Source organism: Mobula hypostoma, chromosome 1 (assembly GCF_963921235.1).
Source record: "Mobula hypostoma chromosome 1, sMobHyp1.1, whole genome shotgun sequence".
NCBI classification, from domain to species: Eukaryota; Metazoa; Chordata; class Chondrichthyes; order Myliobatiformes; family Myliobatidae; genus Mobula; species Mobula hypostoma.
In genome coordinates, this window is record NC_086097.1 from 256166351 (window position 1) to 256184256 (window position 17906).

Consider the following 17906-nt stretch of genomic DNA (forward strand, 5'->3'; position numbering starts at 1 on the left):
TAGCGTCGCCGACCTGCAAGAAACCTCTTCACAGTGCTCTGCTCCCACCACTGATGGTGCCTCTGCCCTATCCCCCTAAACTCACTGCACTCTACCCCTCTCCTGCCTATGTCATTGGTACCAACATGTACCACGACCTCTGGCTGCTCAGCCTCCCCTGCCACCGCTCAGAGATATCCTGGACCCTAGCAACTGGGAGACAACACACTATTATGGTGCCTCTTTTGCTGGCACAGATTCTCCTATCTGGCCCCCTAACTATCAAGACCCCTATGACTATTGCTCCGCCTGACTTCACCCTTCCATTCTGAGACTCAGAGCTGACTGCAGTGCTATTGGTCTGGCTGCTGCTGCCTTGCCCAGAAAGGTCATCCCCCACAGCAGTATCCAAAGGGTACTGTGTCTTGGTCCCTTCTGGCAATCCCCCACCTTGCTAGTTACCTCAGGAACTGGGCCTCAATCCCCTTGTTGAATTTCCAATCATTCCCAGGTTCCACTAACTACACACACCTGCTTTCCACCAGAAAATGCAGGATAAAGACCCTGTGATCACAACAAGGAGCTGCCAGTTTGTTGGTCGACTCTAGTGTGAGTAAACCTCAATTCCTGATTCCTGAGAACTGTCAGTTCTAAAATCCGCATCGTTTCCTGGATACTCTACGTGACCCTTGTCTCTGTGTAAAGACTCTCTTGGATACTGGTTCCCCGTTCACGGCGGTGCTCACGACTCTGCCTCAGCGCCTGTGTCCTGCACTTGAGTTCGTCGCCAGCCACATCCTTGCAACATACTGTTGCTGAGGGGAATGGCCACAGGAGGACCCTGCACTGACATCCTTCTCCCTTTACCTCTTTTCCCTTATCGCTTTTTTAGTTGCCTTTTGTTGGAATTTAAAAGCTTCCCAATCATCCAATTTCCTACTCACTTTTGCTACTTTATATACCTTTTCCATGGCTTTTATGCAGTCCTTAACCCTCTCTGTCAGCCACAGTTGCCTATCTCTGTCATTTGAGAACAACTTCCTCCGCAGGACATCTGTTCTGCGATTTGTAAGCTTGAAACTTCAGCCATCTCTGCTCTGCCATCATCCCCACCAGTATCCTCCTCCAATCCACTTGGGCAAGCTCCTCTCTCATGCCTCTGTAATTTCTTTTATTCCATTGCAATATTGATACATCTGATTTATGCTTTTCCTTCTCAAATTACAGGATGAATTGAATCAGATTATGATCACTGCCTCCTAAGGGTTCCTTTACATTAAGCTCCCTAATAAGATCTGGGTTATTACACAACACCCAATCAAAGACAGCTTTCTCCAAGTAGGCTCAAGCACAAGCTGCTCTAAAAAGCCATCTCGTAGGCATTTAACAAATTCCCTCTTTTGTGATCCGACACCAACCTGATTTTCCTCATCCCCTTGCATATTGAAGTCCTCCATTACAATTGTGACAGTATCCTTATCACATGCCTTTTCCAGCTCCCTTTGCAATCTCAACCCCTCATCTTGGCTACCATTTAGAGGCCAAGATATGATTCCCATAACGTTTTTTGTACCCTTGCAATTTCTTAACCCTACCCACAAAGATTCAACATTCTTGAACTCTACGTCACCTCTTTCTAAAGAGGTAATTCCATCTCTTATCAACAGAGCCACAACACCACCTATGACTTCCTGCCTGTCCTTTCGATACAAAGTATATCCTTTGACATTATGATCCCAACTATAGCCTTTCAGCCACGACTCACTGATGCCCACAACAACATACCATCCAACCTCCGATTCCACCACAAGTTCATTCACCTTATTCCAAATGCTACGCACATTTAAATACAGCACTTTCAGTCTACGTTCTTCGCCCTTTTGAATTTTGCCTCAGTGGTACAATTTAACTCTTTGCTCTGTCTGCATTTGTACCCAATCATTGGCTTGTCCTTCGTTACATTCATGTTACACCCATCATTTACTTGTAAACCTGCTGGCTCAAATTCAGCTCTGTCATCCTGGTTTCCATCCCCTTGCCATATTAGTTTAACCTCTCAACAGCTCTAGTAAATCTGCCCACAGGAATATTGGTCCCTCTCAGAATCAAGTGCAACCCATTCCTTTTGTACAGGTCACACCTGCCCCAGAAGAGGTCCCAATTATCCAGAAATCTGAATCCCTGCCCCCGATCCAATTATTCAGCCATGCATTTATCCTCCACCTCATTCTATTCCTAACCTCATTGTTGCTTGGCATAGGTTAGAAACCATAGAAACCATAGAAACTACAGCACAGAAACAGGCCCTTTGGCCCTTCTTGGCTGTGCCGAACCATTTTCTGCCTAGTCCCACTGACCTGCACACGGACCATATCCCTCCATACACCTCCCATCCATGTATCTGTCCAATTTATTCTTAAATGTTAAAAAAGAACCCGCATTTACCACCTCGTCTGGCAGCTCATTCCATACTCCCACCACTCTCTGTGTGAAGAAGCCCCCCCTAATGTTCCCTTTAAACTTTTCCCCCCTCACCCTTAACCCATGTCCTCTGGTTTTTTTCTCCCCTTGCCTCAGTGGAAAAAGCCTGCTTGCATTCACTCTATCTATACCCATCATAATTTTATATACCTCTATCAAATCTCCCCTCATTCTTCTACACTCCAGGGAATAAAGTCCTAACCTATTCAACCTTTCTCTGTAACTGAGTTTCTCAAGTCCTGGCAACATCCTTGTAAACCTTCTCTGCACTCTTTCAACCTTATTTATATCCTTCCTGTAATTTGGTGACCAAAACTGAACACAATACTCCAGATTCGGCCTCACCAATGCCTTATACAACCTCATCATAACATTCCAGCTCTTATACTCAATACTTCGATTAATAAAGGCCAATGTACCAAAAGCTCTCTTTACGACCCTATCTACCTGTGACGACACTTTTAGGGAATTTTGTATCTGTATTCCCAGATCCCTCTGTTCCACTGCACTCCTCAGTGCCTTACCATTAACCCTGTATGTTCTACCTTGGTTTGTCCTTCCAACGTGCAATACCTCACACTTGTCAGTATTAAACTCCATCTGCCATTTTTCAGCCCATTTTTCCAGATGGTCCAAGTCCCTCTGCAAGCTCTGAAAACCTTCCTCACTGTCTACTACACCTCCAATCTTTGTATCATCAGCAAACTTGCTGATCCAATTTACCACATTATCATCCAGATCATTGACATAGATGACAAATAACAATGGACCCAGCACTGATCCCTGTGGCACACCACTAGTCACAGGCCTCCACTCAGAGAAGCAATTCTCAACCACCACTCTCTGGCTTCTTCCATTGAGCCAATGTCCAATCCAATTTACCACCTCTCCATGTATACCTAGCGACTGAATTTTCCTAACTAACCTCCCGTGCGGGACCTTGTCAAAGGCCTTACTGAAGTGCATGTAGACAATATCCACTGCCTTCCCGTCATCCACTTTCCTGGTAACCTCCTCGAAAAACTCCAACAGATTGGTCAAACATGACCTACCACGCACAAAGCCATGTTGACTCTCCCTAATAAGCCCCTGTCTATCCAAATGCTTGTAGATTCTGTCTCTTAGTACTCCCTCCAATAATTTACTTACTACTGACGTTAAACTCACTGGCCTATAATTTCCCGGATTACTTTTCGATCCTTTTTTAAACAACGGAACAACATGAGCCACTCTCCAATCCTCCGGCACTTCACCCGTAGACAGCGACATTTTAAATATTTCTGCCAGGACCCCCGCAATTTCAACACTGGTCTCCTTCAAGGTCCGAGGGAACACCCTGTCAGGTCCTGGGGATTTATCCACTTTAATTTTCCTCAAGACAGCAAGCACCTCCTCCTTTTCAATCTGTACAGTTTCCATGATCTCACTACTTGTTTCCCTTAATTCCATAGACTTCATGCCAGTTTCCTTCGTAAATACAGACACAAAAAACTTATTTAAAATCTCTCCCATTTCCTTTGGTTCCGCACATAGCCGACCACTCTGATCTTCAAGAGGACCAATTTTATCCCTTACAAACCTTTTGCTCTTAATATATCTGTAAAAGCTCTTTGGATTATCCTTCACTTTGACTGCCAAGGCAACCTCATGTCTACTTTTAGCCCTCCTGATTTCTTTCTTCAGTATTTTCTTGCACTTCTTATACTCCTCAAGCAACTTATTTACTCCCTGTTTCCTATACATGTCATACAACTCCCTCTTCTTCTTTATCAGAGTTGCAATATCCCTTGAGAACCAAGGTTCCTTATTCCTATTTACTTTGCCTTTAATCCTGACAGGAATATACAACCTCTGCACTCTCAAAATTTCTCCTTTGAAGGCTTCCCAGCTACCAATCACATCTTTGCCAGAGAACAACCTGTCGCAATCCATGCTTTTTAGATCCTTTCTCATTTCTTCAAATTTGGCCTTCTTCCAGTTCACACCTCAACCTTAGGACCAGATCTATCCTCGTCCATGATCAAGTTGAAACTAATGGTGTTATGATCACTGGAACCAAAGTGCTCCCCTACACAGACTTCCGTCACTTGTCCCAACTCGTTTCCTAACAGGAGATCCAATATTGCATCCCCTCTAGTTGGTCCCTCTATATATTGATTTAGAAAACTTTCCTGAACACATTTTACCAACTCTAAACCATCTGGACCTCTAACAGTATGGAAGTCCCAGTCAATATATGGAAAATTAAAATCCCCTACCACCACAACTTTATGTTTCCTGCAGTTGTCTGCTATCTCTCTGCAGATTTGCTCTTCCAAGTCTCGTTAACTATTGGGTGGTCTGTAATACGATCCCACTAATGTGGCCTACCTTTCCTGTTTCTCAGCTCCACCCATAAGGACTCAGTAGACAAGCCCTCTAATCTGTCCTGCCTGAGCACTGCTGTAATATTTTCCCTAACAAGCAATGCTACTCCCCCACCTTTCATTCCTCTGCCTTGATCACATCTGAAACATCGGAATCCCGGAATATTAAGCTGCCAGTCCTGCCCCTCCTGTAGCCAAGTTTCAGTCCCAAGGTTGTAGTCCCGAGATTACTAACCTTGAGGTCCTGCTTCTCAGCTTCCCTATATTCTTTTTTCAGGACCTCCTCCTTTTTTCTTCCTTTGTCATTGGTACCAATATGTACCATGGCTTTTGGCGGCTTACCCTGCCTTTACAGGATATTGTGGACGTGTCTAAAGACATCTCCGACCCTGGCATCTGGAGGGAAGTTATTGCTAAGGAAGCAATGTGCAGAAGGACTTAGACAAATTGGAAGAATGGGCAAAAAAGTGGAAGATGGAATACAGGCAACACACATCAAAGTTGCTGGTGAACACATGGAATACAGATGGAATACAGTGATGGGGAATATGATAATGCAGACTATTATCTAAATAGGGAGAAAATTCAAACATCAGAGGTGCAGAGGGACCGGAGTCCTCATGCAAGACTCCCAGAGGGTTAACTTACAGGTTAAGTCTGTGGTAAAGAAGGCAAATACAATGTTGCTGGAGTATTGTCAACATATTTAGGCCCCTTATCTTAGAAATGTGTGCTGTTATTGGAGAGAGTCCAGAGGAGGTTCGCAAAGATGATTCTGAGAATGAAGGAGTTAACATATGAGGAGCGTTTAGCAACTTTGGACCTGTACTCACTGGAATTTAGAAGAATGTGGAGATGATCTCATTGAAACCTACCAAATGTTGAAAGGGCTAGATAAAGTGGATGTGGAGAGGATGTTTCCTTCGGTTGGAGTGTCCAGAACTAGAGGGCACAGCTTCAAAATTAAAACAGTGTTAAGAAGGAATTTTTTTAACCAAAGAGTAGTGAATCTGTACTACTCACACTACTTTTCTTAGGCACTGGTATAATTGTTGTCTTTTTGAAGCAAGTGGAACTTCCAACATAGCAGTAAGAGGTTGAAAATGTCCTTGAATATTCCCATTTGATAGTTGGCACAAGTTTTTTGAACCTTACCAGTTACTCCATCGGGGCCTGCCATTCTCCCTCCTTAAAGACAGCCTAACATTGGCCTCTGAGTCCGAGATCACAGGGTTACTGGATGCAGCGGAATTCTTCACAGATGTAGTTATACTCTCCCTTTCAAAGTGGGCATCGAAGCCTTTGAGCTCATCTGGTAGTGAAGGATGGCTGCCATTGATGCTATTGGGTTTCGCTTTGCAGGAAGTAATGTCTTCCAAACCCTACCAGAGTTGATATGCATCCAATGTCACCTGCAATTTCACTCTGAATTGTCTCTTCACTCTTGAAATAGGCCTCTGCAAGTCATTTCTGTTTTTTTTTTAAACAGACCTGGGTTACGAGACTTGTACACCACAGATCTAGCCCGAGCAGATGACATATCTCCTGGTTCATCCACAGCTTTTGGTTTGGAAATGTACAAGTTTTTGTAGGCACGCACATGTGCACACAGGTTTTAATGAAGTCAGTAACAAATTCAGAATAATCCAAATTCAGAGATAAACCACTGTATAGAGTGAAGTCCACCGATTCAAAGCAGTCCTGTAAGCTCTCCTGTGCCTCCCTTGTCCATATTTTCTTGGTCCTCACTACTGGTGTTGAGATGAGACTTTATACAGGTATACAAAATTATGAAGGGTATAACTAGAGTAAATGCAAGCAGGCTTTTTGCACTGAGTTGGGTAGATTTACAACCAGAGGTCATGGGTTAAGGGTGAAAGCTGAGAAATTTAAGGGGAACATGAGGGGAAACTTCTTCCCTCAGAGGGTTGTGAATAAGCTGTCAGCAAAAGTGGCACATGCAGCAAGCTCGATTTCAAGAGAAGTTTGGATAGGTACATGCATAGTGTTCTATGACTATATAGTAGGGATATGGAGGGTTATGATCCCAGTGCAGGTCGATGGGAGTTGGCAGCTTAAATGGTTTAGCATGACTATATGGGCCAAATGGCCTGCATCTGCACTGCACGTCTCTATGCCTCTGACTAAAGTGTTTCAAGAAGGTTCTAACAACATCTTCACAAGAACACTGATGGTAAGAATTTGCTTTGCCAATGATAGCCACATTGCGAATAATAAGATTCCACTGCATTTCAGCAAAGTATAATTAAATATTTGAAGTTGGAAAGCTCTGATGCATTGCAGTGATTCTGAGTAGTGCCATCAACCTGCACCTGGGCCATAGCCCTCCATACATCTCCCATTCATATATTTGTCCAAAGTTCTCTTAAACGTTGAAATTGACCCCACATCCACCACTTCTGCTGGCAGCTAATTCCACACTCTCACCACTCTCCGAATAAAGTGGTTTCTCATCATGTTCCCCTTAAACTTCTCAACTTTCACCTTTAACCCACAATCTCTGGTTCTAATTTAACCCAACCTCAGTGGAAAAATCCTGCTTGCATTAACCCTGTCTTCTCTCCTCATAATTTTTTATGCCTCTATCAAATCTCCCCTCATTCTCCTATGCTCCAGGGGATAAAGTCCTGACCTATTCAACTTTTTCCTATAACTCAGGTCCCTTGTCCTGACAACATCCTGTAACCTAATTTTTTTATTGTCAAATCAGTGAACACTCCTGTATACACAAGTATTCTGAACACAAGAGAAAAATGTACAAGTATCAGCAATTTAAGACTCGCCAGGCTACTTACCCTTTTCTCTAAAAGAATCATTTTGAAGAGAATTATTATCTGCAAAAACAAAAGCCTCAGATAAATATTTTATTAAAACCACAGAATATAACTATTAGTGAATTTGTGATAACAATGGGTGAATTTTCAACAAATAATTCATTACAAAATTTGTACTAATATAGCACTAAAATATTCCATCACCTTTTCTGCACATAGCACAAGAACAGGTTTTTCTTCCCACAATGTCTGAACCAACCAAAATGACAAATTAAACAAACCTCTCTACCCCAATAAAATAGATTGCTCCATTCCCGTGTTTTCATTCACCTGACTAAATGCCTCTTAAATACCACTATCATGTCTGTTTCCATTGCACACATCTTTAAATTTCCCCCTCTTTCTGCCCTAGGAAAAGGACCCTGTATACCCTATCTATGCATCTGATTATTTTATGAACCTCCATCAAGTCTCCCGGCAGTCTCCAATGCTGCAAAGAAATTAATTTAAGTTTGATTCACATTTCCTCACAGTTAATACTCTATAATCCAGGCAGCACACTGGTGAATCTCTTCTGTTGCTCTCTGAAGACTCCACATATTGAGGATGTGACTAAATACATTGATGAAGGAAGAGCAGTAGATGTAGTGTATATGGATTTCAGCAAGGCATTTGATAAGATACTCCATGCAAGTGAGGAGGAATGGGATCCAAGGGGACATTACTTTGTGAATCCAGAACTGGTTTGCCCACAGAAGGCAAAGAGTGGTTGCAGATGGGTCATATTCTGCATGGAGGCCAGTGACCAGCGGTGTGCCTCAGGGATCTGTTCTGGGACCCCTTCTCTTCGTGATTTTTATAAATGACCTGGATGATGAAGTGGAGGGATGGCTTAGTAAGTTTGCTGATGACACAAAGGTTGGGGGTGTTATGGATAGTGTGGAGGGCTGTCAGAGGTTACAACGGGACATTGATAGGATGCAAAACTGGGCTAAGTGGCAGATGGAGTACAACCCAGATAACTGTGAAGTGGTTCATTTTGGTAGGTCAAATATGATGACAGAATATAGTATTAATGGTAAGACTCTTGGCAGTGTGGAGGATCAGAGGGATCTTGGGGTCTGAGTCCTGTTAAGGAGTGATCAGGACTGCATACCATACTCCAGTGTGGCTTAATCAGTTATATGGAGCTGCACATTTACATCCTGGCTCTTATACACAATGCCCCCACCAATGAAGCTTCTTCACTATCCTATCTAGTTGTAATGCTACTTTCAAGGAACTTGTGAAGTCTACAATCAATTCTTTGATCTTACTGACATTGGGTCAGAGGTTGTTGTTATTACACCACTCAGCCAAGTTTTCAGTCTCCCTCCTATATGCTGATTAATCACCCCCTTTGATACAACCCACAACAGTGTATCATCAGCTAACGTGTATATATTGTTGGAGCTGTACTTTGCCACTCAGTCATAGGTGTAAAGCAAGTAGAGCAGAGGACTGAGTATACATCCCTGCAATACTCCTGTCGATAGGTGGTTAAGGCGGCTTATGAAGTGCTTGTTTTTAATAGTTGAGGCATTGAGTTCAAAAGTCAGGAAGTTATGTTGCAACTTTTTAAAACTCTGGTTAGGGTCGGGTTAACTCTGGAGTATGGTCAGTCCTGATGAAGGGTCCGGGCCCTTCACTCTTACTTGAGTGTTTACTCATTTAGACCTTAAGACCATAACACGTTAGAAGTAGAATTAATCCATTTGGCCTATCCAGTTTGCTCCACCATTTAATCATGGGCTGATCCTTTTTTTTTCCCCCTCCTCAGCCCCATTCCCCAGCCTGCTCCCCATAATCAAGAATCTGTCAAGCTCCAACTTAAATACACACAACGACCTGGCCTCCACAGCTGCCTGTGGTAGTAAGTTCCACAAATTCACCACCCTCTGGCTAAAGAAATTTCTCACCACCTCTGTTTTTAATGGACGCCCCTCTATCTTGAGGCTATCTCTTGTCCTAGACTCCCCCACCATGTGAAACATCCTTTCCAGATCTACTCAGTCGAGACTTTTCAACATTTGAAAAGTTTCAACGAAATCCCCCCCTCATCCTTCTAAATTCCAGCAAGTACACAACCAGAGCTATCGAACATTCCTCATATGATAATTCCCAGAATCATCCTTGTGAACCTCGTCGGGACCCTCTCCAATGCCAGCACATCTTTTCTTAGATGAGAAGCCAAGAACTGTTAACAACATTCAGGGTGAGGCCTCACCAATGCCTTATAAAGCCACAGCATCACATCCCTGCTCTTGTATTCTAGACCTCTTGAAATGAATGCAAACATTGCATTTGCCTCCTCACCACCAACTCTACCAGCAAGTTAACCTTTAGGGTTTTCTACACAAGGAGTCCCAAGTCCTTGTGCAACTCAGAGTTTTGGATTTTTCCCCGTTTAGAAAATAGTCTGCACATTTATTTCTACTACCAAAGTGCATGACCATGCATTTTCCAACATTGTACTTCATTTGCCACTTCCTTGCCCATTCTCCTAATCTGTCTAAGTCCTTTGGCACCCTTCCTGTTTCCTCAACACTACATCTAATACATCTCAACAATCTTTGTATCATCGGCAGATTTGACAACAAAGCCATCTATTCCATCATCTAAATCACTGATATACAGTATAAGTTGTCCCACCGACCCTTGTAGAACACCACTAGTCCCTGGCAGCCTTTTTTTCCTGTAATACCATGGGCTCTTAACTTGGTAGGCAGCCTCACGTGTGCCATCTTGTCAAAGCCTTCTGAAAATAAAAATATACATTGACTGCATCCCCTTTATGTTCAAAGAATTCCAACATGTTTGTCACCCAAGATTTTCCCTGAAGGAAGCTATGTGGACTTTGTCCTATCTTGTCCTGTGTCACTCCACATCCTCATCCTTTAACAATTGACACCAACATCTTCCCAACCACTGAGGTCAGGCTAATTGGTCTATAATTTCCTTTTTGCTGCCTTCCTCCTTTCCTAAAGAGTGGAGTGATAGTTGCAATATTCCAGTCCTCTGGCACGAGGCCAGAGTCCAATGATTTTTGAAAGATCATTACTAATGCCTCCAAAATCTCTATCACTATCTCTTTCAGAACCCTAGAGTGCAGTTCATTTGGTTCGGGTAACTTATGTACCCTTAGGTCTTTCAGCATTTTGAGCACCTTATTTCTCTGCATTCATTTTCTAATTGTCCTATATTCACTCTCATCTTCTTTTAAAAATTGTTTTTGTACATACTTGAAAAAGCTTTTACTATCCACTTTGGTATTGTTAGCTAGCTTGCTTTCATATTTCAACTTTTGCCTCCTAATGATTTTTTCATTATTCTCTGTAGGTTTTTAAAAGCTTCCCAATCATCTGTCTTACCACCAATTTTTGCATTGTTGTATGCCCTCTTTTTTGCTTTTACATTAGCTTTGACTTCCCTTATGAGCCACATTGTAGTATGTTTCCATTTGAGTATTTCTTTGTATTTCGAATACATCTAATATGCACCTTCCTCATTTTTCCCAGAACTGGGCTGAGAAGTGGCAGATGGAGTTCAACGCAGATAAGTGTGAAGCGGTTCATTTTGGTAGGTCAAATTTGAAGACAGAATATGATATTAATGGTAAGACTCTTGGCAGTGTGGAGGATCAGCAAGATCTTGGGGTCCATGAGCATAAGACACACAAAGCTGCTGCGCAGGTTGACAGTGTTGTTAAGAAGGCGTATGGTGTGTTGGCCTTCATCAACCGTGGGACTGAGTTCAAGAGCCATGAGGTAACATTACAGCTATACAAGACCTTAGTTAGACCCCATTGTGTTCAGTTCTGGTCACCACATTACAGGAAGAATGTGGATACTAAAGACAGAGTGCAGAGGAGATTTATAAGGATGTTACCTAGATTGGAAAACATGCCAGACATGAACTTGGCCTTTTCTCCTTGGAGTGACGGAGGATGAGAGGTGACCTGATAGAGGTGTATCAGATGATAAGAGGCATTGATTGTGTGGATGGCCCGAGGCTTTTTCCCAGGGCTAAAATGGCTAACATGAGTGGCGTATAGCTTTAAGGTGCTTGAAAGTAGGTACAAGGGAGATGTCAGATGTAAGAGTGGTGGGTGCATGGAATGCACTGCCAGCGAAGGTGGTAGAGGCAGATACTATAGGGTCTTTTAAGAGACTCATAGGTATATGGAGCTCAGAAAAATAGAAGGCTATGCGGTAGGGAAATTCTAGGCAGTTTCTTGAGTAGGTTATATGGTCAGCACAACAATATGGGCCAAAGGATCTGGAATGCGCTGTAGATTTCTATGTTTCTATTGCCGCTCCGCTGTCATCCTCGCCAGCAGCTCCTTCCAATTTATTTTGGCTAACTCCTCTCTCATAATTTCCTTTACTCCACTGAAACACTGCTATGTCAGATTTTACCTCCTCTCTATCAAATTTCGAGTTAAACTCAATCATATTGTGATTACTGCATCCTAAGGGTTCTTTTACCTTATACTCCCTGATCACCTCAGGTTCATTACATAACACCCAATCCAATATAGCTGAACCCCTAGTAGGCTCAATAACCAACTGCTTTAAAAAGCCATTTTGTAGGAATTAAACAAACTCACTCTCTTGAGATCCATTTCCAACCTCATTTTCCCTATTGACCTGCATGTTGAAATCTCCCTTGACTATCATAACACTGCCGTTTTGATGCACCTTTTCTATTTTCCATTGTAATCTGTGGTCCACATCCCAGCTACTGTTGGAAGGCCTGTATATAACTGCCATCCAATCAGTATATTCCTTTTGATCGGGACTACAGAGCATCGTGGGAGCTGAATTCTGAAGGAAGGCAGTTTTTTTTAAAACTTCAAGTGCAAGAAGGGCGAGACTGCGCAGGCGCGTGACGTCAACAGGACCGCGCAAAGAGTTTAAAAAGGAGACCACCCTATACAGCGGGCAGCTGTCGGAGCGTGCAGCAGAGTGAGCGGTAGCAGAGTGTAGGGCTTTGGCTTCAATGGGCTTCAGCGGTAAACGGGAAGAGGCGAGAGCGAGGCACCAACTCGTTTTTTGTCCCCCCCCCACCCCTTTCGCGAATCGGCCCGGACAGACAGGAACAGCAGGGCTCTCACAGCTAACGGTACGAGCTAACGGTTTAAAAAGTTCGTCTGTTTGGCGAAGTAAGTGGGTGAAGAGACTTATTTTTCCTGTTTCATTCCTGTAGAATTAGGTAGCATGCCTGCAGGGTTAGTGCTTTGTTCAGGGTGTCAGATATGGGAATCCTGGGAGACCTCCAGCCTTCCTGATGGCCACATCTGCGCCAGGTGCACCGAGTTACAGCTCCTCAGAGACCGTGTTAGGGATCTGGAATGCAGCTTGATGACCTACTGCTCATCAGGGAAAGTGAAGAGGTGATAGACAGGAGGTAGTCATCCCTAGGCTACAGGAGTCAGAAAACTGGGTCACTGTCAAGAGAGGGAAGGGAAAAGCCCGGATAGTGGAGAGCACACCTGTGGCTGTCCCCCTCAGCAACAAATATCTTGTTCTGGATGCTGTTGAGGGGGATGACCTGACAGGGGTCGCCCATGGTGACCGGGTCTCTGGCACTGAGCCTGGCACTGTTGTGCAGGAGAGAAGGAGGGAGAAGAGAAATGCAGTAGTCATAGGGGATTCCATAGTCAGGGGAACAGACAGGAGATTCTGTGAGCCTGACAGAGATACCCGCATGGTGTGTTGCCCCCCAGGTGCCAGGGTACAGGATGTCTCGGATCGGGTCCTGAATATTCTAAAGGGGGAGGGTGAGCAGCCAGTTGTCCTGGTACATGTTGGTACCAATGACATAGATAGGACAAAGGAGGAGGTCCTGAAGAGAGATTTCCAGGAGTTAGGAAGGAAGCTGAGAAGCAGGACCTCCAGGGTAGTAATCTCCAGATTGCTACCTGTGCCACGTGCTAGCGAGGGCAAGAATAGTCGGATCAGGCAGATGAATGCGTGGCTGAGACACTGGTGTAGGGGGCAGGGCTTCAGATTCTTGGATAATTGGGATCTCTTCTGGGGGAAGTATGACCTGTTCAAAAAGGACAGGTTACACCTGAACCCGAAGGGGACCAATATCCTGGCAGGAAAGTTTAATAGAGCTGTTAGGGAGGGTTTAAACTAATTTGGCAGGGGGATGGGAACTGGAATGATAGAGCGGAGGAAGGGGAAAACAGAAATAAATCTAAGATAGTGAGCAGTAAAGATGTCAGGAAAGACAGGCAGGTGGTGGGGCAAATTTGTAGCCATTGGGATGAGTTGCAATGCAATAAAGTTGCAGTGAAATCAAAGCAAAAAGTATCAAATACTGGTCTTAAGGTGTTGTACTTAAATGCACGCAGCATAAGGAATAAGGTGGATGATCTTGTTGTACAGCTACAGATTGGCAGGTATGATATTGTGGCCATCACTGAGACCTGGCTAAAGGATGCATGCCTCTGGGAGCTGAACGTCCAAGGATACACGGTGTATCGGAAGGATAGGAAGGTAGGCAGAGGGGGAGGCGTGGCTTTATTGGTAAGAAATGATATTAAATCATTAGAAAGAGGTGATATAGGATCGGAAGGTGCAGAATCTTTATGGGTTGAGCTAAGAAATAGCAGGGGTAAAAGGACCCTGATGGCAGTTACTTATAGGCCTCCAAACAGCTGCAGGGATGTGGACTACAAATTACAACTGGAAATAGAAAAGGCTTGTCAGTAGGGCAGTGTTATGATAATTGTGGGGGATTTTAACATGCGAGTAGATTAGGAAAATCAGGTCAGCACTGGATCTGAAGACAGAGAATTTGTAGAATGTCTGCAAGATGGCTTTTTAGAACAGCTTGTTGTTGAGCCCACTAGGGGATCGGCTGTACTGGATTGGGTATTGTGTAATGAACCGGAGGTGATTAGAGAGATTGAGGTGAAGGAACCCTTAGGAGGCAGTGATCATAACATGATTGCGTTCACTGTGAAATTAGAAAAAGAGAAGCAGAAATCTGATGTGTTGGTATTTCAGTGGAGTAAAGGAAATTACAGTGGCATGAGAGAAGAACTGGCCAAAGTTGACTGGAAAGGGACACTGGCGGGAAAGACAGCAGAGCAGCAGTGGCTGGAGTTTATGCGAGAACTGAGCAATGTGCAAGACAGGTATATTCCAAAAAAGAAGAAATTTTCAAGTGGAAAAAGGATGCAACCATGGTTGACAAGAGAAGTCAAAGCCAAAGTTAAAGCAAAGGAGAGGGCATACGAGGAATCAAAAATTAGTGGGAAGACAGAAGATTGGGAAGTTTTTAAAACCTTACAAAAGGAAACCAAGAAGGTCATTAAGAGAGAAAAGATTAACTATGAAAGGAAGCTAGCAAATAATATCAAAGAGGATACTAAAAGCTTTTTCAAGTATATAAAGAGTAAAAGACAGGTGAGAGTAGATATAGGACCGATAGAATATGATGCTGGAGAAATTGTAATGGGAGATAAGGAGATGGCAGAGGAACTGAATGAGTATTTTGCATTAGTCTTCACTGAGGAAGACATCAGCAGTATACCGGACACTCAAGGGTGGCAGGGAAGGGAAGTGTGCGCAGTCACAATTACGACAGAGAAAGTACTCAGGAAGCTGAATAGGCTAAAGGTAGATAAATCTCCTGGACCAGATGGAATGCACCCTCGTGTTCTGAAGGAAGTAGCTATGGAGATCACGGAGAAATTAGCGATGATCTTTCAAAAGTCGATAGATTCTGGCATGGTTCCGGAGGACTGGAAGATTGTAAATGCCACTCCGCTATTTAAGCAGGGGGTAAGGAAGCAAAAAGGAAATTATGGACCTGTTAGCTTGACATCCGTGGTTGGGAAGTTGTTGGAGTCGATTAGGATGAGGTTACAGAGTACCTGGAGGCATATGACAAGATAGGCAGAACTCAGCATGGATTCCTTAAAGGAAAATCCTGCCTGACAAACCTATTACAATTTTTTGAGGAAATTACCAGTAGGCTAGACAAGGGAGATGCAGTGGATGTTGTATATTTGGATTTTCAGAAGGCCTTTGACAAGGTGCCACACATGAGGCTGCTTAACAAGATAAAGAGCCCATGGAATTACGGGAAAGTTACACACGTGGATAGAGCGTTGGCTGATTGGCAGGAAACAGAGAGTGGGAATAAAGGGACCCTATTCTGGTTGGCTGCCGGTTACCAGTGGTGTTCCACAGGGATTAGTGTTGGGGCCGCTATTTTTTACATTGTACATCAACGATTTGGATTATGGAATAGATGGCTTTGTGGCTAAGTTTGCTGACGATACGAAGATAGGTGGAGGGGCCAGTAGTGCTGAGGAAACAGAGAGTCTGCAGAGAGACTTGGATAGATTGGAAGAATGGGCAGAGAAGTGGCAAATGAAGTACAATGTTGGAAAGTGTATGGTTATACACTTTGGCAGAAAAATAAACGAGCAGACTATTATTTAAATAGGGAAAGAATTCAAAGTTCTGAGATGCAACGGGACTTGGAAGTCCTCATACAGGATACCCTTAATGTTAACCTCCACGTTGAGTCAGTAGTGAAGAAGGCGATTGCAATGTTGGCATCTATTTCTAGAGGAATAGAGTATAGGAGCAGGGATGTGATGTTGAGGCTCTATAAGGCGCTGGTGAGACCTCACTTGGAGTACTGTGGGCAGTTTTGGTCTCCTTATTTAAGAAAGGATGTGCTGACGTTGGAGAGGGAACAGAGAAGATTCACTAGAATGATTCCGGGAATGAGAGGGTTAACATATGAGGAACGTTTGTCCACTCTTGGACTGTATTCCTTGGAGTTTAGAAGAATGAGGGGAGACCTCATAGAAACATTTCGAATGTTGAAAGGCATGGACAGAGTGGATGTGGCAAAGTTGTTTCCCATGATGGGGGAGTCTAGTACAAGAGGGCATGACTTAAGGATTGAAGGGCGCCCATTCAGAACAGAAATGCGAAGAAATTTTTTTAGTCAGAGGGTGGTGAATCTATGGAATTTGTTGCCACGGGCAACGGTGGAGGCCAAGTCATTGGGTGTATTTAAGGCAGAGATTGATAGGTATCTGAGTAGCCAGGGCATCAAAGATTATGGTGAGAAGGTGGGGAGTGGGACTAAATGGGAGAATGGATCAGCTCATGATAAAATGGCAGAGCAGACTCGATGGGCCGAATGGCCGATTTCTGCTCCTTTGTCTTATGGTCTAAATGTTCAAATTGTGCTCGCATGCACCACTTGAGCTGGCAGCTCGTTCCACACTTTCATGACCCTCTGAGTGAAGAAGCTTCCCCCTATGTTCCCTTTAAACTTTTCACCTTTTACCCTTAACGCTTCACCTCTAGTTGTATCCACACCAAACCTCAGTGGAAAAAAAAACTTATTTACATTTTTCCTGTAGGTAAGTGACCAAAACTGTCTTACGGTCTTTTACTCTTACAGTTTATTTACTCAACCCACAAGGATTCAACATCTTCCTATGTCACATCTTTATACTGATTTGATGCCATTCTTTACCAGCAGAGCCACATAACCTTTGTATCCCTCCAATACAACGGGTAACCTTGGACATTCAGTTCCCAACTACAGCCATCTTTCAGCCACAATTCAGTGATGGCCACAACATCATACATGACAATCTGTTATAGTGCAACAAGATCATCCACATTATTTCTTATATCTCAATGCATGGAGTACAACAATTTGAATGCTGCATTTGCTACCCTTTTTGATTCTGCATCATTCATGCACTGATACTCACCCTGCTGGCTGCAATTTTGTCCTATCATCTGCCAACCTTTCCTGACAGTCTGACTGCATGCTATCTTTGCTTTTTTTACCATTCATCCTATCCCGAGACCTTTCATACCGGTTCCCACCCCCCGCCAAATTAATTTAAACCCTCCCCAACAGCTCTAACAAACCTGCCTACAAGAACATTGGTCCCCCTCGGGTTCAGGTGCAACAGTCACTTTTGAACAGGTCATACCTCCCCCCGAAGAGATCCCAATGATCCAAGAACCTAACGCCCTGCCCCCTGCCCCAGCTTCTCAGCCATGTATTAATCTGGCAAATCATCTTTTCCATAGATGTTGCCTGGCCTGCTGAGTTCCTCCAGCATTTTGTTTGTGTTGCTTGGATTTCCAGCATCTGCAGATTTTCTCACCTTTTAGAGGTGCGTGTGCTATCATGAGAGGCTGAATAAACTTGGGTTGTTTTCTCTGGAGCACCTAAGGCTGAG

At 43.7% G+C, this 17906-nt stretch overlaps 1 protein-coding gene across 2 annotated transcripts in view; it reads right to left on the reverse strand.

Annotated features, from left to right (window-relative positions):
- The window catches only part of avl9 (AVL9 homolog (S. cerevisiase)), a 319342-nt gene that overhangs the window by 165315 nt on the left and 136121 nt on the right, over positions 1–17906 (reverse strand). For both annotated transcript variants that reach the window (XR_010020391.1, XM_063067522.1), the window contains exon 8: positions 7643–7681. Coding sequence is in view for 1 of the 2 variants with exons in the window: in XM_063067522.1 (XP_062923592.1) it covers positions 7643–7681 (39 nt within the window). In the remaining variant the exon portion in view is untranslated. The remainder of the gene's footprint in view (positions 1–7642; positions 7682–17906) is intronic.